The sequence below is a fragment of the Scomber scombrus genome, chromosome 1 (assembly GCF_963691925.1).
Source record: "Scomber scombrus chromosome 1, fScoSco1.1, whole genome shotgun sequence".
Classification (NCBI taxonomy): Eukaryota; Metazoa; Chordata; class Actinopteri; order Scombriformes; family Scombridae; genus Scomber; species Scomber scombrus.
This window is the reverse complement of record NC_084970.1, coordinates 18561468-18586935: the sequence shown is the minus strand read 5'-3', so window position 1 is coordinate 18586935 and position 25468 is coordinate 18561468. Positions and strand designations below refer to the sequence as shown.

At 40.1% G+C, this 25468-nt stretch overlaps 2 protein-coding genes across 2 annotated transcripts; both read left to right on the top strand.

Annotated features, from left to right (window-relative positions):
* Positions 1-334: 334 nt before the first annotated feature.
* Positions 335-3990, top strand: gas8 (growth arrest-specific 8). Its single transcript, XM_062428328.1, has 11 exons — positions 335-340; positions 478-573; positions 1119-1316; positions 1622-1822; positions 1902-1956; positions 2048-2250; positions 2710-2856; positions 3035-3115; positions 3217-3426; positions 3660-3725; positions 3871-3990. The coding sequence occupies exons 1-11, from the start codon at positions 335-337 to the stop codon at positions 3988-3990; spliced, it is 1383 nt and encodes a 460-aa protein (XP_062284312.1).
* A 3116-nt stretch (positions 3991-7106) lies between these two features.
* On the top strand, positions 7107-24180 carry LOC133980264 (stereocilin). Its single transcript, XM_062418936.1, has 29 exons — positions 7107-7206; positions 7319-8452; positions 8922-8946; positions 9062-9644; positions 10903-11790; positions 11993-12055; positions 12149-12274; positions 12474-12640; positions 12730-12916; positions 13057-13172; positions 13668-13800; positions 13929-14111; positions 14632-14670; positions 14752-14928; positions 15198-15347; positions 15988-16046; positions 16221-16344; positions 16491-16573; positions 16677-16812; positions 17667-17869; positions 18318-18408; positions 18495-18666; positions 18871-19040; positions 19312-19467; positions 19547-19689; positions 19998-20146; positions 20392-20489; positions 23773-23920; positions 24092-24180. The coding sequence occupies exons 1-29, from the start codon at positions 7107-7109 to the stop codon at positions 24178-24180; spliced, it is 5892 nt and encodes a 1963-aa protein (XP_062274920.1).
* The last annotated feature ends 1288 nt before the right edge of the window (positions 24181-25468 follow it).

The following is a 25468-nucleotide window of genomic DNA, read 5'->3' as shown; positions in this document are numbered from 1 at the left end:
ACAATTCATTTTTAACACCACAATGAATTCATTCATGGAATTCCTCCCTGTTGTAATAGTGATGACGCAGCTCAGCGCGCCCTCTGCTGGACGTTTATGGCACAAAAAAGGTAACCACGTGGTCCTGTTGCTATGCGACACATGTTTGTGACTAGATTGAGCTCTGGCTGATGTGTTAACGCTTTCTCTCTAAACTATCTAAACATCGCATGGTTTCCGTGTTTTTTGTGCAATTTAAACATACGTAATGGTGAGCAAATAGTTTTTTAAATCTATACATCAAAAACGGTATTCCTTATAAGGTTACCATGAATTTATTGTAATATATTCACCCATGGAGGTAACCTTAACTTGGCTGGTGTGAGAATTTCATATTCTGCTTGCCCTAGTTTGTGTCTCTCATGTTGTGAGCTATAATAACAACATAAAAGAAATACGCCATTGTAATCTTCTGCTAATGCGTTGATTTCTGTCCAGCCACCGAAAAACAAAGGCTCAAGTAAAAAGCCTGCAAAGACAAGGACGCCTACACTAATAGATGGCCTTACCAAGGAGGAGCTGTCCAAGGAGCAGGTCAGAGCTGAACTGTGACTGTGTTTAAAGATGTGTTTTTTATTTTATTTATTTCAGCAGAAAAGAAAAGCTCACAGCTCAAAGTAATCTCGAAATTAAAGGGGTATTCCAGCAATGTAGTTGGAAGATTCACAAGAGACCGGTTTAAAATAGAGATGTCAAAATTGAGACAGCTTAGGCAAAGATAACTGGACTTTTAGCACCTGTAAACTATAAACTACAGTAGAGTACATTTTTGCACAGAAGGGGGCGTGTAGATTTTGATCCTCCATAACTTAAATTGTAAGTGCAGTATGGAGGGATTTTCTATTCATCAATATGAAAAGGAGGAATGACAGTAAGAAAAATATATTTCAGTGTATATGGGCACCTTACTGTTGCTTTTTGACAGACTTGAAAAATTGTGTCCCTTAAAGAAAAAATTGGTAATAAGCCACAGCAGGTTGTTACAGTAAAAACTGAAAAACAAATGAAAGCTGCCAGACATACATTTTTTAAGTTCAGATATGTATGCCCACACACTGAGGTGGATTTCTGTGTTGCAGCTGGAAGAGCACATTGTGCGCTTGCGAGAAGAGCTGGATAGAGAGAGGGAGGAGAGAAACTACTTTCAACTGGAGAGGGACAAGATACACACCTTTTGGGAGATCACAGAAAGACAGCTGGAGGAAGCCAAGGCTGAACGCAAAAACTTGGATAAGGAAATTGAGGATGATGAAGGACGCCACCAAGTAGAGATCAAGGTAAGTTTAATAGATAGATACACAGCTATAGCTACAAGCTGTGCCCAAAATCAAGGGCTCGATTTTACCAAGTCTTTAGCCAGAATACATCTAAACCAAAAACAAGGCTGTCCCATTTAAAAGGTTCTTTAAAGGTAGGACACTGATCATTGGCTTGGAATGTAAAATGAACTAATCACATTTTTAAGGGCCACTGGACTGACAAACTGGTGTAGAATAAAATTAAATCTCTTAATTTTGGCAAACTAAGATTATCTGCAGACAGATTTAATAGGTGAATGGATTTTATCATTCTGTCCTGCTAGGTCTATACACAGAAGATGAAGCACCTCCTGTGTGAACACCAGAACACGATCTCTGAACTGAAAGCAGATGGTTTAATGTCTGCTGACGCGATGCAGAAGGAACAAGAACAGTTAGAGAACAAGCTTCATAAGAGAATGGCGAGCATCAAGGTGGACATGCAGGAGCTCGACATTGAAACCCTTGTCAAGGAGCTCGAACTTGTGAGTGATACACAAATCTGTGGATTTAATGTCTATAAGTAATTATCATTGCCATAAACACAATTTTGGTTGTTAACAGAAACATGATGAAGAAATGACTAAAACACGGAACAGCTGGGTGAAGCAGCTCGCAGGTAAATAACTAATTTTACTAATTTGAATTCAACACTTGTGCTCTTTTAAACTAACTTGGAGTTATAATTTTGTTTTTCACTATTTGAGTAGAAATTCAGGATAAGTATGAGAGAAAGGTGGAGTTGTGGCAACAGGAGCTGGACAACATTAGCAAAAATGAAACCAGTGAGGAGAAAGATTCTGGGAACAACCACATGACCACTCTTATCAGAGACCATGAAGCCATTTTGAGTGAACTCAATACACTCGTGAAAGACATGGAGCAGGATTTGGATATAAATCTTTCACTGAAGGTATAAGTATACCCACACACAGTGACCTCAGGTGATTTGTTTAGTCCTAGTTTTCATTTTGGATTCTTACTTTGACGATTAATAGATTCATTGTTTTATCTCTAAAATGCTGAAAAATGTCAAGATTTCCTAGACCTCAAGTTGACACCATTAAAACTCTTGTTTAGTCTGACCAAAAGTTAAAAACTCAAAGATGTTCGATTCAATTTATACAGAACACAGGACATTTTTCGTACAAAGTGACATATAATTAATATGAGGAGACATTTATAATCTATAAACACACAGTTGTGATTCTTACAGAGATCACAGGTTCACATTAACAGTCAAGAATACATTTGTTTCTGTTGAAAATATGTTTAATGTAACAAATAATCTGAATTGTTGACAGCAAATTTTCTGTTGCACTAGTTGCAGTTATGTCTTGTTTCACGCTATGTTTTTATTGGCTTTTCTTAGGAAAAAATTCAAAGCATGAAGGCGAAACAGAGGGAAACGGACCTGCCAGGTGTTCTGCAGAGTAACAAGCATCTCAATGATCTTCTCACAAAGGTCAAAGAGGAAACTGAAGTCATGGAAAAGATGAAATTCTCTCTGCAAAAAAAGGTTGCTGTGCGTTTATATTGTGTAGATATTTAATAAATTCCCATTACAGTTTGTGCATTTATATTTATTGCTACCAGTGCCTTACTGGGTGCTTTGCATAGTGTGCGTCTTAGTAACTGACACATAGCATACCGAAAAGTGACACGGACAAGTTAATTTGTGACGCTGTTTTTGACAGGATCCCGGTGAAGAGGTGAAAGTAAAGGAGCTGACTGAGCGGAAAAGTGAATATGCAGTACTGGAACAGAAATTCAGCAAGGTAAAGGAGCTAAGGGGCGAATACCTATGCTTGTGGCTATCAATGTGAATATATTTGCATCGGATTTTGTGTGCGTTCACACATACTTCTGTGTCACACAGCTTCAGCTGGAAAGGGATGAGCTGTACAAGACATTCACTCAGAACGTTCAGAAAGTGCAGCAAAATGTAGGTTTGAAGATCATGCAGCTGGAAAAGAGTCTGAAAACCGTGACAGACAGCTTGGAGAAGAAGCAGTCTCAGCTCTCCTCAGTGCTGTCTGCTTCTAACATAGACCAAACTGCCCTCTGTGGGATCACAAACAGAATTAAGGTACTGCTGTTTACCCCCTTCTGTTTCCTCCTCTGCCAGCAACAGTCATTGATGCCCTTTTTCTCTTTATCTCTGATATTGGTATTTACATATATTTACATATTAGTTCTTACATCTTTGAACATTTTAAAAGAAACATTTTGAAGCAACATTTTTAAGTTGCAATGTGTATTTTCACCATATTGTCCTGCTGTCTGTACAAGAACATAAAATAAACATGTTTTTACTTGTAGGAAGATATTGACTCCAGCAATGACTCCATTAAAGACTTACAGTTTAAAAGAGCAAAGATTTCCAAGGTTAGTACTTTATATACTCTCTGAAAGTGCTGTCATGCATTTGTTTCACTGATCTCTATGTAACTACATGTGTTCAATATATACTGATCTAGTTTATTTGCATAGTGACATTCATACTTACATGAAACAACTGTGCATCCGGCAGGCCCGTAAGGAACTGCTGCTGATCAACGAGGCAAAGCAAAGAGCGTGTGGAGTCCCTGTGGAGGAGCTCTGTGTAAAGCCTGTTGAGAGGAGTTTTGCTTTGCGTCTGGGAACAAACTAACTAACCAAAGACTGAACCCTTTACAACAGATTGAACTTTATTTTACATTTGACTGCATTAGACTACAGCATATGACAGATATAAAGGTTGTAATACCTTAATTATATTACCTTTTAGGCTGATTAATGTATGCAAAGAAATCAATTCCATACAGCAAACATAATATGTAGTATCTCCAGACAAAATGTGTTCTTTAAGCTTTTGTGTCCATTTGAGCTTGTCTAAAAATAAGTTCATTTGGATTATTTACATGTGAAATGTGTTATTTAAAAGACACTTGAATTTCACAAGAGTTAGCAGCTGAGATGGCAGGTACTTATACTGTAGCTAAATCACTTTACCAGAACCAGTTTATCCTATACCAGTTTTTTCAATCATGACTGATTCCTGATCTATGTGGGAGACTGAATATGTGCTGAACCTGAATACAGTTACAGGAGTTTGGGTTTCAGATCAATTTTTTATGTCCTTCCTGTAGAAGGAACGTTGTTAATGTTATTGTCCAGTGTTTGATTTCAATTACTGGGCAACAGGTGTCACTGTCCACTTACTTTTCTGCACTTTTCATTTCTGTTTTTTTTTCTAGATGGATTGTTACGGAATAAAGAAATTCTGAAAGTTGCCACATATAACGTTGACATGGCATGAAGAGAGATGAAGATTTGCATTTGTAGTGACTAAATTATGAATCATTATGAAAATAATTGCTGAGTAATTTTCTTTTGATCGATTTATCAATTAATCAACTAATCATTTCAGCTCTAAAGGGGACAGAAGGTTTTGGTGTACTTGGTAAAAAAAAGATGTATTTTATAGAGATTCAAAATCAATTTAGTAAGACAAAAACACTTTTGCAGGTTTTCAATCTTATACAACCCAAATGTTCTCTCCCCTCCCCTATTTTTATTTTTAATCATGTATTTGTTTGTATTGTTGTTTGGTTGCAGTGTGCTGTTTTTGTGTGTTTGATTTTTTTGGTCTGTGCTTTTCTTTGTTTGTGAAGCACAATGGAACATCCTCTTTGAATATGTATGTACCTTATTAATGCTCCTGAATACACAAATGAGAAATTAAGATGAAGTATTATTGCTGCTTCACTGACCATGAGCCACTAACACCAAGCTTTGCATTGATTTTTTTCAATTAACTGAGTCACACGGTGGTCCTAAAATACACTAGCGCTTCATTCAAGTCTCGCCAAGGGAATAAGGAGCATTGGCCATTTTTACTTCTGGGGAAGCCGTGCATGATCTTAACTCTCAACTAGCAGTTATTAATTAAGCATTTTAAAAGTGTGCTATGAGGACATGATGCAAGTTGAGTAAAGCCTCTGATGGACAGTTGAATAATTACAGTCCTTTATATATTATAGTTATATATAGTGATAGTCCCAGTTGTAATTGTTTCTCTAAATGAAAAAACAAAAAAAGCTCTGATCACCCTAACTTGGAATGCCATTCATTTATTTCCAATCACTGAGGTAATTTTAGTTAATTACATGTCTGTATGGGGAGAAGACTTAACCTTGGAATTAAACCAAGAATTGCAATCTCAACAGCTAGTTTCACCAGCTGATTTCCCTGCTGCTGTGCCTGAGTTTCCAGCAGAGACAGGAGGAACGTATGGGGTGGATCCAGTTTCTCATGGTGAATCGAGCCCTGCTGCACTGAGTGATTGCTGTTCCCTGCTGTATCAATAATACAGGAGGAAGTTATTGTCCCTGTGCAAGCCACAGTATCATACAGCTAAAGCAAGTGGAGGGAGGGGGTGGTCCTTTCACTCAGCCCTCTAGGGTTTCAGGGCCTGTAGACAGTGGTCTGACTCTGGGGAGCCTGCTGCTGTGCCCTTGCACAGGGCTCAATTGTAAGACTGCCTGACTGAGGGATAAATGTGTCTAAACAGTGACAGCCTGCACAGTCCTTCTGGCCTGGCCCAGTCGGTAAGACTACACCCCCAAACAAACCCAAAGTCACAAGATGAGTTCCAGCTGAGAGACGGCTCAATAGAGAATTAGTCAGTGGGGGACATCGGACAGTTAGAGAATGGGATATCCTGGGTGTGATTAACATGATCCAGATTTTCACCTTGTTTGAGCACCTAGCTGAGTGCTGTGACCTCCTTATAACCCCATGAAACTCCAAAATACTGAAATGGAGAAAAAAAACAATATATTGTTGTACATCCAAATATAAGTAAAAGACTGTGCAGCATATCCTAATCACCACTTACCATTTTTAAGAGACACAGACCATACTGCAGTCTCTTCTTTACTGTGCAATGTGACAGAAAATAGTCAACTACCACACCGTAGCACTGCAAGATAACTCATGAAATATGAAGCCAAGCATCAACTCTAAACCCCAGAGACAGCAAGGCAAGTGCCCCAAACAGCTAAAAGCACAGAGAGAGACAGAAGACACAGGTGGGAGGGGTGCAGAAGGAGAGAGTTGAAGGTAGAGAAAGTCAGAGTGATGGTGAAACAGAGAGCGCCTTTCAGAAAGAGGTCAGCTCTGAATATGTTGTTACCTCCAAGTTACAGATGCTGGCAAAAACTTGAAAGGACACGCACAGAAATTAATGGATTGTAACTGTTGGTGAGTTTCTAAAAATATTTTTCTTTTTTTATTTCCATTATTGCAAGTGATCACTGACATTTCAAATTTACATAAAAATGTTTTAAACAAACAAATGAATTGAAACAAAAGTATTGTTGACTGTTAATGTGAGCTTGTGATCTCTGTAAGAATAAGAACTATGTGTTTATGGATTATGTCTTTCCTTATATTAATCTTATCTTTTGGAATTCTTCCCGCTCCATTTCAGCATCATCTTTCTTTAATTTTTACTTTATAGTTTTTCATAAGTTAAGTACATTGCTGGTACTTGTTTTATTAACCATGCAGTGAAAGTGGTAAGGTGATGTGGTGACCAGTCATTAAGGTTTAATTGATTCCGCTCTCCAGTGAGGTACGTTTCTCCTTGGGTCCTCCCATCATTGAAAATTAAAAAAGGAGAAGAGTTAAAATGTTTTTTTTTCTTCTTCTTTTATATCAATTGGAAAGAGCTCTGAAGAGAAAAATGTGACACCACTGTGTCACTGTGCATGCTGGCATGAGATGAAGATTGCAGAGAAAGGGCCAGGGATGGCCACTCTTAGATTCTCAAGCATCATAGTTTGTGCTCTTTTACTTGGACAAGGATCATCTGAGAAGACAGGTGAGTGGACCACATAAAATACATCATTAAACGCATTATTTGTGTGTTTTATTTCTACATGTGTTTATTAAAAAAAGCTAACATTAGTGGTCTTTAATGGGACTTTTTTTAGGAGGGGGTAAACAGGATGAAAGAGATGCCATTTTTAAGGAGCTTATTTCAAAATGGAGTAAAGGAGGTGGTTGGAGTCCTCATAATACTCCTCCAGAAAACAGTAAAGACCCACCTGTACACCCTTGGGTGAGAAATATCATGGGGAGCCTAAAAACACTTGGTCTATTTCCCAGCAAGAGCTTGCCTTCACTAAACAAGCCAATTGACAGACACCGTCTCTCTGGCTTCCTGTATAACATATCTCAGTACCTCCAAGAGATGGGTGCTGAGCTAGAGGAGGTGCCGGCAGAGCCAGATGAGGAGCAGCTGTGGGAGAAGGTGCTACATTTCTTTCTCCAGTCTGAAGGGAGTGCTGCTCTGAACCAGTGGAATGGCCAGGTACCACCCCGACCCAGTGTCAGAGTGCAGGACTGGTTTTTGTCCCTGAGAGGCAGTCCACATTGGGACTGGCTCCTGGGGCTGCTGCAGAGTCTGATCTCTCTATCAGAGCGTCAGCCCCAAAGGCCTCTTTTGATTTTCTTATCACAGAACTGGAGGACAGTGAGTGCCGTACTAGAAGCCGCACTACAGGGTCTGGTCAGTGGGACATATGGCCAGGCCAGTGCAGGACTGCAGGGCTTCATCTGCGCACTGAAGGGCCGTAGTGACTGTGCCTTCAGTGTCAGCTGGCTTCAGCAACTACTGCGTTTCCTAGAAACACGCAACTGGAAGCCTGTGGTCAGTTTACATCCAGCAGGGGAAGGTGCTGAGCACAAAAGGGGCTCGAGCGCATTTGAACGTTTAAAGCCCTTCAGCTTGCCTCCTGAGGCCATGAGGCAGGATGGGTCATCAGGAAATGCCTCTCTGGAAGATATGATGGCCACAGAGGATGATCCAGACTCCATGCAAAGCTTACTCCTGCAGGCATTATCACGTTCAGGTGGAGGTGAGAGAGGAGGCCACTTGGCACAGAAAAATCTAGCCCTTGTTCAAAGTTTGGATGGGCTAAGAAGAGGCCTCCTGCATAGAGTAGGTAGTTCTGTCTACAGTAACCTGAGAAAGAAAGTGTCACGAGTTACCATGGCCATGCTCGATGACGTCAGCAGAATGGTTGACGTGCCACAGCCCAACGCGCAAGGACGATGCACTGTCGGTAAGTATGTGGAGCAGCTGTGCTAAGAGGTTGTTGCACAATCACAATAACTCATTATTAGACAAAAAGCTGTTGTGTGCCACTCCTCAAGATTTAGCCCCAGTGGCTCTTCTCACTGAACAGGTGCTGTAAATCATGTATTGTATGTCATTCGCAAAGCGAATTCTTTGTAAAGAAACTGTAAGGTTGGCCCTGGTTTCACCTGAAAGACAGAGATAAGTGACAGTGACTGACACCGCTTTCAAATATTTTTAATCATCCTGGTCACTGAAAGCATCTGTTGTTAGCCCGGTTAATCTCTTTATCCTCTCATTGATGTCAGTAACTTTATATCTTGGGCTTTGTTAGCTGAGTGGCACTGTTGCGTCAGGCATAGTTGTGTATACTGCAGGTGCTTCCAGGTGCTTTTTCCACCTCTCCTTCACTTTGATTTTCAATTGATATTTGCTTTTCATTTGTCTCTCTGAAGGTGACCTGAGACAGCTGATCTTATGGTAAGATATTTTAGGAATATAACTTTATAACTGTATCATTGCAGTTTACATATTTGGCAGTAAATTGTTAGCAAAGTCAAACCATCATTGTTCCCATCTGTCCATGCATATGTAGGGGTATAAGACATAATGTGACGTGGAACTCCCAGGCTCTGGGCATTAGCTCTCAGGGTTTTCCAAGCACACTCCAATTCCTGTCCTGCCCATCCACTGAAGGAGACAAACTTATGTCCTGGCAAACACTTGCCCACTCAACTCCTAAAACAGCATCATCCTCTCAAACAATCTCCAAACGAAAACGCCTTCATAAACTCTCTACCACACCACTCAACACTGAGCTCCACCAGCCACAACCAGGGAGAACGATAGAAAGCGACCAACAGAAAGAGATGGAGTACTCCACCACTGCAGAAATTCTGGAGGCAGCGTGCAATGAATCCATCCCTGGCTTGTCAGGCGTCTCCAACTTCACTGTGTTCCTCTACTGTAAACTGTTTGAAAGGGGGAACGGGTCAGTTAACCCTGCAGTGGCTGACATGGGGCTCGACCTGCATGCCACGTGCTCTGATGCAGCTTGGTACCTGTCTGCTGCTGAGGAGGATTTTCTTTGGGTTCATGTCTGCAGTGAGTTCTTTGCACATGAATTCAACAACACAGTGTGTGCCAACTCCTCTTTCTGGCTGCAAAGAGCACATCAGGTGAGGATGACTTTTTATTTATTTATGACGAAACACTTGCTCTTAATTGGCTTTAATGAATAAGGTTGACAATTTTCTGAGGCTGACACTTTTCTATATTTTTCTTGTGCAGAGCCGTACCAACAATGAACACATCCTACTTACAAGAATGGTGTGTGTATCCAAAACCGTATGCATCTTATTTTTCTGTACTTTAGACCTCCATTGTTGTCAAAAAACTATTAAAACACATCAATAAGCCACACTGCACTGTGTGACATGTTCCTTTGCCTCAAGGGCAATGACAGCTTGTTCAGGAAGGGCCCTAAAGACTAACAACAGCGCTCACATGTTTAGTCTGTTTGTATTACTACTCTCCAGAGACTGAAAACGTGATTGCTGTTTTTAGTCATTCCAAAACAAACTACTGTGCCCATATTCTTCAGGGGTGAAGGAAAATGTCACCAAGTGCAGAGATGTGGCTCTCTGATGTGTTTTTACTAGTTTTTGTACAACAACGGAGGTCTATGGCACAGAGGAACACAATATATCGTCGATGGATACATCATAGGATAGAATTCATTGCTGGTTTGGCTCTGTACATGAGATTTGTTGACAATAAGAAAAATATAAAAAATCACCATCCTTAAAGTTGCAATTCAAGACATTCAGCCACTAGATGTCATACTATAGCACGACATCTCAGACCAAAACAAACGTGTATATTGTTAACTCAATAAAGTCAGGGGGAAAAAAGAAAGCTGATAACTCACGAAACTCAGATTAAACTCTCAAACTAGGCAGTGCTGATCAAATACGAATGAATATTCTGTTACTGTATTGCCTATGTCTCACCTCAAATGTTTTCAGAAACATATTTTAGTGTACTGTTTAGTTGCAATGTGAGAATGTTTATGACACGGATGCCATCTTGGAAAAGGACGTGGAGGACACATAGGGACTCACATGCACTAATATGCATGCACGGCCTGTACGGCTACCAAAACAAAGAACAGAGAAGCTCAGATAACTACACAAACAGAGGTAGTGTAGCTTAATTCTCTGTTCCAGTCGCTATTACGCCACTATATCTTTACATAGCAAATAGTTGCTGACATCCAGTGAGGCTCAATGTAATTTATTGCACCTTTGAATAATGCTGTCTGCAAACTTCTTGCTGAATATCTGAAGTCATATGCTTCACATATGTATTTGTACATATGTATTTGCTAATTTTTTTCTACTTCATGCTTATTTATTCTGACTTTAATATTTGCAGGCTGCAGTGACAAAGAACTACAATTTTTTTAACCAGACAAGTATAGACGAGTTATGCGTGCAGCTGTCAGGTGAGGCGATAGGAAGTCCAGAACTTGACGAAAACTGTCTGGCTCAGTTGGGCACCAGGTCGCTCAGTGCCCAGGCTTTCAGGCACTGCTTCCTGCCCAACAACTCTGCCCTTATTTTAGCTTTGTGTGGGAGAGAGTCTCCAGACTCACACCAGTCCTCTCCAGAAGGCAGCTGGACCGCAGCATACTGCTCCAAAATAAACAACTTCTCCCATGTTAACACCATTGAGGATACTTGTCAGTACAGGAAGTGGGCTGTGCATCATTTCATCAACTCCACCCTCCTGGAGCTCTGTGGAAAGACTCATGGATTGAGAGAGTACATTTGTTTAAACGCTTCACTCTACCATCAGCTGTTGAGATCAGTGCCCCAGTTTGCTGCTTTCTGTGATGATCTGCAGGCAGAATTTGAGGACAGGAAGTGCCTCCTGCAGAGGTTTTTTGACATCCTCCCAGCGCAGTATCAGTTTGACACATCGCAGCTGTGTGTGGACCCAGCCCCGCTGCTGGTAGAGGTCTTACACAAGCTGAGTGTATGTGAGGTTGAGGGAGGGGAGAATGAGGGTTTTTTAGTGGCACTTGGATATGTGTTACGAGTCTTGGACTTCATGGTAGGCCTCTCTTCGGGTCTGGACGAGGGGGAAAGAGAGGCGAGGCAAGGTTTGGGTCAGGCCATCCTCCTCTCTAGTCTCCTTGACAACACATCCTGGGCCACGCTACAGCCAGAAGCCTCCATGAGCATCCTTCACACTGTGGGGGTCTTCCTCCGCAGAGAGCGTAACGTCACTCTCAAGGAAGATCTGCTGAGCTGCTTCAGTGTAAGATGACACATATATACATACACAAATGCTCTTGTACACACACACACACACACACACACAATCACACACACACACACACACACACACACACACACACACACACACACACACACACACACACACACACACACACACACACACACACACACACACACACACACACAAGGAATCAATAACTTGTTTTTTGTTGTTACATCAGCCCGTCTTGTGGGACCTCATTCAACAGGACGACAACTCATCTGCTCTCAGGGTTCTGTTGCAGGTACTGGGCTGTGTGCCCACATTCAAATTTAACCCTTCACCACAGATTGACTCACTGAACTTTGTATTCAGGTGAGTAATTTTATGTCACCAGGAGTACTTCCTGATGCCAAGAGACAGCATTCGCACTCTGGTGATGTCCGCTGAAAAAGACGCAGTAAAGAGATTTCTCTCCCATATGCATCAAAGTTGGGATCAGCTGCAAGTCGAAACCACCCAGGTTTGTTTAAAAACTCCCAAAAATAACACATCAGTTAACATATATCAGTGACACTTCCTCTTTTTAATGTAGCTACTTGATTTACTTATGTTTTTTCTACCCCTCACAGATCTTTGACATTAGTATATTACTTTTACTAAGACAGTGTATTTGAATACACATCCATTTCTGATCCTGCTCTTTTGTTTTTCTCTGTCAGGCCTCTCAAAAAGAGTTGCAGGCCATGGAAACAATGACTGCTGCCTTTATTCATAAATTCCCCCGAGTGACCCCAGAACTGTTCGTGGACCTGTCTCAGTTCATTCCCTTCATGTCTGTATCTGACATCATGAGCTTCCCAGCCTCCCTGATCGTCAACGACAGCGTGTAAAGTTGCTGACCCAACATATCGTCATATTCGATCTAAAATTAATCAGTGTCCTCTTGATGCTAACTGCCTCTGTGTTGCTCTGAAGGCTGACGGCTATTCGTGACCACAGCTCAGGGATGAAGTCCCTGCAGAAAAAGGCCTTTGTGAAGAGACTCCTGCAGTCAAGTGTATTGGGTGATGTACCTACATGGCCACCATACTTCCTCAGTTCCATCCTCCCACTTCTGCCTTACCTTCCAGTCAGTCATTTTCAACAGCTGACGTCACAACAGGTTAGAAGGCAATTTTATTGTACATCTTTTGCTGATATCAGTCATTTCAGATATGGTCAGGTATTTTTTTAAATAGCCTTTGATTGGGACACTTACAGCAAGTAGTTTGTGAATGATGTGAACTCTGTTGTCTCCTTTAGCTTGCTCCACTGATGGAGTTGCTAGGCAACAGTAGTCTGGATGGTGTAAGGGGGCGCCATGTGCTTCGGACACTTTTCACCAAGAAGAAGAATCTGACCAGTGATGACATATTGAGGTGAGACTTACACAGTCCATTTTTATGATGACTGAAAAGTACTGAGAGGCCAAACTACAGGTATAGCGCTTTAGTCCTTGTCTGGATGTTTCTTTGTATTTGACTGTTGCACTGTATTTAAACAGTACTGAAAGGCTATTTGTCTGAGAACACACTTGACATAGGTGTTATTTCTTTAACACGACCCCACAGGAACTCAAGAATCATCTTGAAATCCAACATGATGATTTGTTGGTATTGATGAGTCAGGACAGGTTTTGTTAGGTATCAGTGTGTGATGCTATATCAATCAATTCTATTTCATCTGTTTTAATGCTCTATCTTTGTATATGGTTTATTGTTTCTGCACTAAGCTCAATATTTAAGTAATCAAATAATGATATAATCGTCATTCATTTCTACATGATGCACTTTGTATTTGTAAAAAGTGATTTATGTTTGAAGTTTATTTTTGATTTGATTATTGGAAAAGTGAAAGATGATGTCTTTTTGCAGGTTAGGGGTCCTTGCGTGTTATTTGGATCCATTTGAGCTGTATTCAGCTCTACAGGACTCAGCTGTGTCCTCTGCGCTTTGGCAGCAGCTGGCTCAATGCATTTCCAAGGGTTTCGTCAGTGCCAGTGGCAGGGTGAGGGGCACATGGTCTTACTGACATCTACAGAAAATCTTTTACACCATTATTATCCTCAATTACAGTCTTTTGTGTTGTTCTGGACTATGTCAGACTAGCTCTATTTAACCATGTTTTTTGGATAGCTGTCCTCATGGTTGATACCAGCAGTTCAGAGCCTGAATGCCAGCAGCATGGCTCCCCCAGAGCTGTCTGCCCTCAGTGGTCTCTTACCCCAGTTAGGGGCCCCCTTCTTGCTGTCACTCCCCACACAACAACTCTTGGAAGTCCTTTCACAACCAGGACTACACAGATATTCTCCGGCACAGGTCAGCACAAAAGTCCACTACAACCTGATACCTTTGTTTTTTATCTTCACATGCGGATTAATGATGTTCTTATCTTGTGTTAAGTTGTTGCATCCCCTCCACCATTTTAAAATATTTCAATTTGAGTCCAAACTTCAAGTGTAAATGTAAACGTAAAGATATAGAACCAGTCAAAAGTTTGGACACACATTTAAGGGAATAGGAAGTGTCCAAACTTTTGGCTGATACTGTATATAAGTGACTTGTATATGAATTAGATTAAAATATGTCAAGGCAATCAATGCATCATTAGTCTTTTCTCAAAGATGCTACATAGAACTAAAATGCATCAATCATGTTCTGCAATAAGTGAGAAAAGTCAGACTTGATTGAAATATGTTCTGCAGGCCAATGATTAATAGGCAACCATTTCTAAAGATGGAGAAGAAGACGAACAATGATGAAATATGTAACCTTCACATCAAATACTGGAATCCTAAAGACTGTGTAGTTTTAATTTTAATTTAAATACTTTCCTCAGGCATTTCAAATGTTATCCAAGATTTCAAAGGACACCAATGTAAGTAGTCATCTTAAAAATATTTCTGCTGAATTCCAGCCATCTGCACTCTAACCACTGTGTTTTTCCTCTCCCTGCCAGCTGACCATGGAAAAACTGTGCAGACTGAAACCATTACACTCTGGTCTCTCCCCTGCTGTGTTGAGAGACCTCCAGTGGCCTGAGATCAGTGAAACTGCCCACTGCCAGTGTTGGAGAGCCTTGCTAACTGAGCTTAAGCCTGGCAATAGAGCCATGCTATACAATGCATTGCAGGAGGTGACAGTGTTATTGTCTGTCTTGAGTACATCGCCTATCACTTTCTTATCTGTTTACCCATCCTTGATCATTTGCTGTGAATCTCATTTTGTTGTCACTTGTTGAGTAGGAGACACAATGGAGGCGGAGAGATTTTGGCAGTTGATAAATTCAACATCACCAGTTTTCAGTGATAGACTGTGTAAGAAGCTCTAGTCAAGCTCTAGAGTTAACAGAAAGGTTTCTTTTAATCTTTCAATTTCTCTGTGTTTTCTATTGTGTGTCAACAGGCTTTCCAAAGAGACCTGCAGAATATCACACAGCAGGTAAATTGTCTATTACCATTCGTCCCTCTGAGGAAGCTGACAGAGTCCTTAAACAGAGAAAACATCCTGAGAGATATCAGCCTGTACCGAGACATAAACTGGTCGCCACAGCAGGTGCATATTTTACTTATTTTTCACTTACTTTTGTGAGCGCTGTTCAGCATTGTATTGATATGACAACAATAGTTGTTCTCTTACAAAAGAAAGAACATGTTACCATCTCCTGTTAATCTGCAACTCATTGGATATGCTTCAGATGATCCTTTCAGGATATTAATACTCCATACGCTTCAGCCGCCATCAAGCTAATTAGTTTGGATGTAGTACAATAGTTTGGAACAGTGTAGAATAAATTAATAATGGCTACCTTAAAGGGATTTTGTCACGACCAAGAGTGTATTAGCCTGCTTTCACCACCTGTTCTCAGTCTAACAAGACCTGAGTCAGATCAATAAAGATTTTAATTTAGTTCTGCACTGAAATATACTGTGCCACTGCATATGTAATCTAAAATATATTTAAATAAATATAAAGTTAGATATTTCAATCGTTAGTGAGACTGAGAAGTTAGATGAGTCTATTGAATATTTTGTGTGATTGCAATTACTGGTTAATTAAGCAATTTGCAAGACATTCAGCTTAGATGATTTCCAGTGAAGGGGCTTAAATTGATGACAAATTAGTTAAGATTATTTTATTAAAATGTTATTAGTTTTAAGGTGAATGACACCTGAGACTTGTTCTTTCTGGACAGGCTCAACTTCTGTTCAAGAGGATCCTCGAATTTAAAAACATTACCAGCAAGACGGTGAAGTGAGTCGGGCCCATTCTGCACCAGGAAATTCAGATGTGTGCTTTTAATCGATATTTCATTTTTCCTGTGAAGGGAATCGAACACTCAAAACAAGTAGACGCAGTAATGGTCATTTTCAGGTTAAGGACTCAGTCAATAAACAATTTAAATGATGACATCTCTTTCGCTTGCAGAGACCTGGGTCATATTGCTGGTGGAATGAGTTGTGACTTAATGAGGCACTGGAGCAATGAGACAGATTTTGTGGAGCTGCTTCAGTTTGTCAGCATGCTGCCTGGAGCCATGAGGCCCGCTCTGGTGGGGACACACACTTTCTAATCCTTAAACTCTGTTATGCAACCGTGACTCATTAGACTGTTTTGCTAATTACATTTCAGAGTTACATGTACATAAATGTTTTTATAATACTAACAAGTTCAGATGTGTTTTGGCTGTGTTACCAGCGAAAATGTATTGTGGAGGAACTCAGAAAACAACCTGAGATTGACCTTGATGCTTTGAGCTCTTGGTTTGCTGCAACATTACCGCAAGTATCTCCTTATTAAACATGTAAACTGCACTTTATATAAACATTTCACAGTTAATTCAATGGTTACTATATTTATACCTCTGCTCTGTTTTTTCCCTAGAGTGACGATGATAGAGAACCTCTCCAACACATCCTTCAGAGATATTCTGGACCATATTCAGGCACATTTTGCTGACTTCCTCAGACTGCCACATTACAAACAGGCAAATTTAGCCGAGAAGGTCGTAACTGAACTGGTAATACATTATCATGTACTATACACTATTTATTTTATATTTACTGTATATCATTACAACATTGACAGTTGACACATGTCTGTATAAGATAAGTATGATGTCAAACTAGTTGTTGTAGGTAATAAATAAACATAATTCATTTAAAGCAGATACCCTAAATTAACTTCAGGGTAATTAAAATGATAAACTGGCAACATGAACATTCAGAGCAAACCGGAATTGAGGGGTTACTATTTCTGGTTGAATTCAATTAGGGCATGCGTCAGCAGTGGTAGTGAGTCATGTATTTGACTTGTAAACACATTAATGGGCCAGAAAGAATAAACCACATTTGTTGGTTCAGGCTTGTCAAACACCCACACACACAAACACAAACACACACACAAACACAAACACAAACACAAGCACAAACACAAACACAAACACAAGCACAAACACAAACACAAACACACACACACACACACACACACACACACACACAAACACAAACACAAACACACACACAAACACAAACACAAACACAAGCACAAACACAAACACAAACACAAACACACACACACACACACACACACACACACACACACACACACACACACACACACACACACACACACACACACACACACACACACACACACACACACACACACACACAGAAAGAAAGAACGAAACAAATGGAGAAAGAGATTCAGCCTCAGTCATTTCACTAAATCAAGTAGTACAATCCAAGACCTGCTCTTAGTGAAAAGTGCCTTGAGATAACTCAATTGGATTGATTGATTGAAGTGAGGCCATATCATGTGAAATCCTTGTAATCCAGCCCCACTGACTCTACTGTATGTGCTGCTCTACAGGGTTCTTCTCAGGCTGAGGGGGTTATTGATGGCAACACTCTAGACCTCCTGGGGCCTTTACTACCTTTCTTGGACCGGGACAGTTTGGCTCTGGTGGACAGAGGTGCTCTGGCTCTACGGCTAGAGGAGATGAGAAGCTTCTGCCTTCCTAAAGAGGCGCTGAGAGATATCAGCACCCTGCTCACTCAGAAAGACCTGTTGGGGTAAAGGAAGATATAGTCTTATCTGCTGTCGTAGTTATGAAACATGGATTATTAATTCGTCAAGAGGTTCATTTAAATTATTTAAAAAAAGGTATCTATTGGCTACACATTTCAAACTATTAACAACCACAGATATGATTATAAAAGTAATTTTGCAGTTTTCTAAAATTTCAGACTTACTCATGTGTAGCTTTTGAGATAATGTTTAGAAGGAGAAAATCCTGATTCAAAATTGGTGTTATAGTAGTATAGTAGAATAATTCATGCAGTCTAAAATACATAAAATACATGACTGGGAAAATTCCAGCATTGCATTTGCAGTCTGACTCACTGATTAAATTAAAGCCCCCTGTGGCAAATTTGTGATTTGTGATACTGGCCTATACAAATAAAAACTGACTTGACTTAAAGCAGCGGTAACAGTAAGATGTGTGTGCTTGTTTACTAGGGAGCCATCTAAATGGCAAGTTGGAGATGTTGAACACTTGGGCAGACTGGTGTTTTCTCTGTCAACAAAGCAGATGCACTCTATCCCACTGGTAAGCACACAACAGTGTCAACCCATGCACAAAATGTATCCTATTTTACTTGAACTGGTATGTAACATGAATTTCCCCCTGTGTAGACATTGTTGAATAAAGACACAGTGGAGCAAGTCCTGGTCAGTCAAAAGCTCTGGGAGGACAGTGTGGTTGGGGGAGTCTGTAAGACCCGGTGTACAGACCAACATCGCCAGAGTCAGCAGACTCAGAGTCTCATGCGTGGGATTGTCAAAGCTCGGAGTAGGAGGGCAAAAAGTTTAGTCTGCTTATCTTCAGTGCTCATACAACACTAAACTTGGTGTAATTAAATGTACAATACTAGAAAATAGGTCAGCAGATGTGTTATGACTCTAACAAAAACGTAATTATTGCACTTAAAGTGTGAGTATGGATGATTTTATTTGTGTAATGTCTTAACTTGTATCAGCACTCTGAATCCACTGATGTCTTTCTGAGTAGTGCCAGTGCCAAGCTGTGCTGACATCAAGGGTACGTTTCCTTCAGCGTGGACATCCACTCAGCTGAGCCGTATGTCACAGGAGGATCTTAAACTGTGTGTAGAAGATTTTGGTCAGGATGCTTCACTGAGCTCTGAGCAGCGCCGGGCACTGTGGGTGAAACTCAGGCAGGTCAGTAAAACTTTGCCTGCAAAAGACAACAGGATGTTGAGAGACTTTTAGTTCTGATTTTTAAAAAGTTGTCTGATGTTATTGCCACAGCTAATATTGTTCTCCTCCACACTGAGAGAAATACAACTTGTTCTCTCATTCAGTCAGTAACAATATGCATCATCCCTTCAGATTTCCTTAATTCTGACCAAAAACAGTTCTGTCCATTTCAAAGCTGAGTAATGTTTTAATACAATGGTTGAAGCATGTTTTGGTTCTTCATCCAATCCAGACCTTCAGTCCAGTGAGAGAGCTGAAAGCAGATCAGGTGCTGGCTCTGGGCTCGGTCGTGACTGAGATTGGAGACAGAGAGCTGCATGATATCAATTTCACTGACCTGGGTGTGTTGGCACATCTGGGGACACTGACAGACTGGATCCCTAAAAAGGTAAACTTGAAGTATGAAGCCACCTGAAGAGTTTAATACATCTATTAATGTGTGTTTAATATTCCTCTTTGACTTTCAGATGAGAGCAGTGGTTTTAGGAGTGATTCGGAAGCGCAAATTAAAAGTGGAGCAGTTGACAGACGTTGATCTGGCAACATTTGGCCATCTGATCTGTGGTCTGTATCCCTCAGAAATCAAAAGACTAAACCCTTACAACCTCAGGTCAGTCAAATACCTAACATATGATTATACATCCTGCTACAGCACAACAACACTTTCTAAAGTAGCCATAAAAACTATATTTAAAAAAAGATCTGACATTCAATACTTTTAGCACTTCTAGAAACAGTAAAAAATTTCTTCCTGTGGTGTTACAGAATGATTTCCGTGTTGTTTTAGGAGTTAACTTACCTGCTAACAGATGTTGACAGAAGGCTGATACATATTTCTTAGCCATGCAAACCTCCTGAAAACATTTTGCATATCCTCAGTGGAGGATAAAGTCCTGAATCTTTTTTCTGAAACTGTAGTATGGCTGTCCTGTTCCTGCGGGAGATGTCCCTGCCATGCACAGAACAGCAGATGGAGGCATTTACGAGCCGCTTGTCCAGACCTGAGGCCTTTGGTCCAGTCAGTGCTTGGGGACCGGAAGTTTTCACTGAAATTGGAACATTGGCAGGTACCGTGGAACATAATATCCCTGGGGGTATAACATTTTTGTGTGATCAACTTTTTTTTAATTGTTTTCTCAAAGACTGAGGAGGGCAGGGGAAAGAAATGACAGTTCTTGGATGGATAGGTACAATTAAAAAATCTCCCTGGGGGTATAGACTTGAGAGTGAAACAAGAAAAATGTAGGAACATTTTGATATGAGCAAGACTAATTATCCGACTACAATGTTTGAGAAACTTCTCTGTGTCCAGCTGGCCTGGAAGACATGGTGCTGTCAGCTCTGGTACAAGAACAAGTGAAGGGAATCACCCCTGAAGCTATTGCCCTGATGCCACCAACAAAAATGGCGGTGAGTTTCACTTGTGATTTCAGAGCTAATTATTCAATAATTGTGATTCGAAAGTAATTCAATTCCTCTTTTCCACTGCATGCTATGGTTTGACTTGGTTCGACTCTATTCACTTGTAACTGTTATCTTTTGGTTTTCCATGAACAAAACTTTTGGATAGTACCTGGCACTTGTTTTAGTATCCCCTCCATCAAGGTACCAAGCAAGCTAAGCTGCTACTAAAAGGTGATGTGAAAACTCTGCAGACTACTGATTGGTCAAAGATAATTATCACTAGAATCACCACCATGATACGGGACATCCTACTTGTGCATCCTGCACAAACCTGCCATTATTAAATAGCCAAGCAATAATATCAGCTGCAGTTACAGTGGAGAAAATAATTATTTGATCCCCTGCTGATTTTGTAAGTTTACCCCTTTCCAAAGATATGAACAGTTTTTATGGTAGGTTTATTTTAACAGAGAGAGACAGAATATTAACAAAAAATCCAGGAAAAAACATTAAATAAAGGTTATAAATTAATTTGTATTTAATTGAGTGAAATAAGAATTTGATCCCCGACCAACCAGCAAGAATTCTGATCCCCACAGACCGGTTATGTGCCCATGAGGCACTCAAATTAGTCCTGTCCCTTTAGGAAAGTTCTCCTAATCTCAACTCGTTATGTATATAAAAGAAACCTGTCACAGAATCAATCTCTTCCATTCAAACCTCTCCACCACCATGGGCAAGACCAAAGAGCTGTCAAAGGACGTCAGGGACAAGATTGTAGACTTGCACAAGGCTGGAATGGGCTACAAGACCATCAGCAAGAAGCTTTATGGGAAAGACACCACTGTTGGCACGATAATTGAAAAATGGAAGAAATACAAGATAACGATAACGATCGTTCACCCTCGCTCTGGAGCTCCATGGAAGATCTCACCTCGTGGGGTAAAGATGATTCTGAGAAAGGTGAGGGATCAGCCCAGAATTACATGGGAGGATCTTGTTAATGACCTTAAGGGAGCTGGGACCACAGTCACTAAGAAAACCATTGGTAACACACTTCGCCATAATGGATTGAGATCCTGCAGTGCCCGCAAGGTCCCCCTGCTCAAGAAGGCACATGTACAGGCCTGTCTGAAGTTTGCCAATGAACACCTGAATGATTCAGACAAGGCTTGGGAGAATGTGATGTGGTCAGATGAGACCAAAATTGAGCTCTTTGGCATCAACTCGACTCGCCATGTTTGGAGGCAGAACAATGCTGAATATGACCCCAAGAACACCATCCTCACTGTCAAACATGGAGGTGGAAACATTCTGCCTTGGGGCTGTTTCTCTGCTAAGGGTACAGGAAGACTTCATCCCATTGAAGGGCCGATGAATGGGGCCATGTACCGTAGAATCTTGGATGAGAACCTCCTGGCCTCAGCCAGAACACTGAAGATGGGTCGTGGATGGGTCTTCCAGCATGACAATGACCCAAAACATACGGCCAGGGCAACAAAGGAGTGGCTCAAGAAGAAGCACATTAAGATCCTGGAATGGCCTAGCCAGTCTCCGGACCTTAATCCCATAAGAAATCTGTGGAGGGAGCTGAATCTTCGAGTTGCTAAGCGACAGCCTTGAAACCTTCAGGATTTGGAGAGTATGTGTAAAGAGGAGTGGACCAAAATCCCTCCTGAGATGTACGCAAACCTGGTGACCAACTACAAGAAACGTCTGACCTCTGTGCTTGCCAACAAGGGTTTCTCCACCAAGTACTAGTCACGTTTTGCTTGGGGATCAAATACTTATTTCACTCAATCAAATACAAATTAATTTATAACCTTTATTTAATTTTTTCCCCCTGGATTTTTTTTTGATATTCTGTCTCTCTCTGTTAAAATAAACCTACCATAAAAATGATGGACTGTTCATGTAAGGTGGTAAACTTACAAAATCAGCAGGGGATCAAAGAATTATTTCCTTCACTGTATTTTAATTCATTGGAGTACTTGAAACACAAAACACTCCTGGTGTTGTAGTATTTTATCTTGCTGCCTTCAGTCCCTCAGAAACAAAGTATGTCTTCTTGCTGTGAAAAACAGCCACATATGGACCATCAAGAACACCGTCCCTTCAATATCGTCCATTGTTCTTGTGAGTGCTGTGTTGAAGATGGTGTCACGCGAGTTTCACGCAGTGTCACTACAATGTCCAGCTACATTAAGGGTATATATACTATCTGCAGTGGAAAACAAAATCCAAAAAAGTACCTGGTACTGGAGCCAAGCTGGTACCATGTAGTGGAAACAGTGGTATAGTCTTATAAAATGTTTGTCGGAAGCAGAGATTAACTGCAATATAGTTCAGGATGGTGCAAAACTCAATCAACGGGCAGGTGTAAATGATAAAATTAATGATGGCTGAATTCAATTTAGCTGCTTCAGTTTCAGGGTCCTGGTATTTATTGAGCATGCCAGCTCACCGTCATGCCGTCATAGCTTTCGGGAACACTTGAATAGAGCAGAGTCAGCGTTAAAGTTATTAGTAACTATTGTGCATACCATACAATGAGAAGTCATAATCTTTGCTGTGAAAAAAGCTTACAAACTACAAACTTGCTTTTGGTAGCAAGTTTATAGCAGTTATCTAAGAAAAATGTAAGCCATCTTTTCAGATTTGTATACTTTGTAGGTAGCTATGCATTTTACATATTTTTCCTGCACAATAACAGCTGGCAATTTATAGAACTATTTAAAACATGTATCTATAGTCAAGATTTTTAATACGAAGAAAATATATATTTATACATACAATTGAGACACTTTCATGGCATACTGTATGATACATAACTTTTCACAAATTTCTCTGTTAATCATACATTATTTAGCTCAATGAACTGAAAGTAATCTGCATTTATCATACATACATGTATGTAACTTCATAAATGTATGAAGTTACATTTAACTTCATACATTGTTTCAGTAGGTGGTTTGCCACTTATTAAAGGGCAAAAAGATATTCTTCCTTGCTGCGTATGTAAGGAAATCATACAGTCTGGCAGAACTAGCAGCAACAATAGCATCTTGACTGGGATAGCTCAGGAGCAAAAAGAGAGGGTCCATGTGCAAAGCAACATCAACATTTCTGCATTTTTATGTTAAATATGTGACATTTTCTAAATATGATAAAAAGAAAAATACAATATGCCAAAAAGGAAATTGTCTCTCCATCCAGAGTGCCAGCTCTCTAATAACAAAGAAGAGCTGTAGGAGTTATTTAGTATTTGTGTTTGACATCTGTCTGGCAGGTGGTGTTCAGTGCAGTTCAGTTGTCGTGGTTGAGTGTGGAGCAGGCGTGGGCCGTCACTGAGCAGCAGTGGACAGAGCTGGACACTGAGCAGAGACACTCCGTCGGACTAGCTCAATATGATGGAGACATGCTGCTGGACCTGAGAGGTGTGTAACCTCCTTCATACATCATAAGTCTGTTACTTTATTTACCCAAGGAAGGGTATGCGATCATATATTTTTTATACTATGGTAATATTTGTCTCTACTAAGCAACCAATTAGATTTTTATGTCGTTCATAAGTCGATGATAAATGTTCTGTTCCTCTGCTTCCACAGGGAGAAACTCGTCTCCAGCTGCTCTGAACACACACAGCTTCACTATACACTCTCTGGCTCTGTGTCTCTTATTATGGCAACTCATTTAACATGCTGCAACAAATTTAATTGTCCCTTGACCTCCCTTGGTATCATCATATTTTATTTCTAATAAATAATTTGAACTGTTTGGCTCCCTCTGTGCCCTTTTATACTATGCTCTTCATTGTACTCTGCTGCCTGTGTTTTATTGTTATATGAGTTACCAGCTTGGAAATATGTTTATCAGTGAATATGATTGTACAATATACACAATATAGTATTGCAATAACAGTCAGATAAGGCTGCATGATGACTTGTGTTTATTTAAAAGTAAGCAAACTTTATAGGATGTGAGACAAAGCAAACCCACTTGAGATATTTTATTGCATAAACTTCACCATGATGCTGAAGTCTATACTGTGTGATACATTTAAGAATCACAATGGCAGGTAATCCTCATGAAAAAAACATTTTGCTTATCTCTAGAAGAGGATAAAATGTAAGTAAAATTAAGTAAAAATTCGGAATCTTTCCCCCTGAACTATGAACACTGAGGTATATAATATTTGGACATTTAAGAATATCATGTAAAATGAGGATTTAATAATTGCATGCAACAGTTTTCCTTTTTTATTTTTTATTTTGATACTGAATTCTGGATGAGAAGAAAATTCAATAATTACACATGTGCAACTATATTACTGAACCGGGGGAATAGTGTAGTAAAATTCATTTTAGTTGAAATGTCTCAATTTGAATCAGTTTAAGATTTGAGGGTTTGTGTCCTTAAGGAGCAGAACAAGAAATAATCTGTAACTGTCACCTGACGAATCAGTTGCCCAGTAGTGTACTAGTCACATTACAACTTAGAGGCCAGAAAAAATTACATTCAGGTGTCTTAACATTTTTTGAAGAAACAATTTAACAAAGTATGACTCTGAAGAAGAAACCATCTTGCAGGTGAATGAAGGCTCAGGTTCTAAAGTGGGATGCAGGGGCAGGCTCAGTGAAATATAGGAGGATGCAGAAGTGCTTCTTAAGTACAATATCACTCATGACAGAACCTGCAACATAAGCTAGTGACCTTGTCTTGTGCAGGAGCCCTGTATCAAAATCTAGCTTTAACACTTGTTTTTATTGTTTTAGTCAGCATTGTGCTCAGCTGGTGCATATTCCTAAAAAATGTTAAATCAAATCAGCAAAAATACAAAAACCTGAGACCATGACCTTTATATATCAAACTGCTAAAAGTAAAAATGTAGACATCAGTGAGAAATAAATGTAAAGATTATTTGCTTTTACGCCATCTCACAAACTTGAAAGTAAAAACAACTAATCAAATTTTTTTTCCCCTTT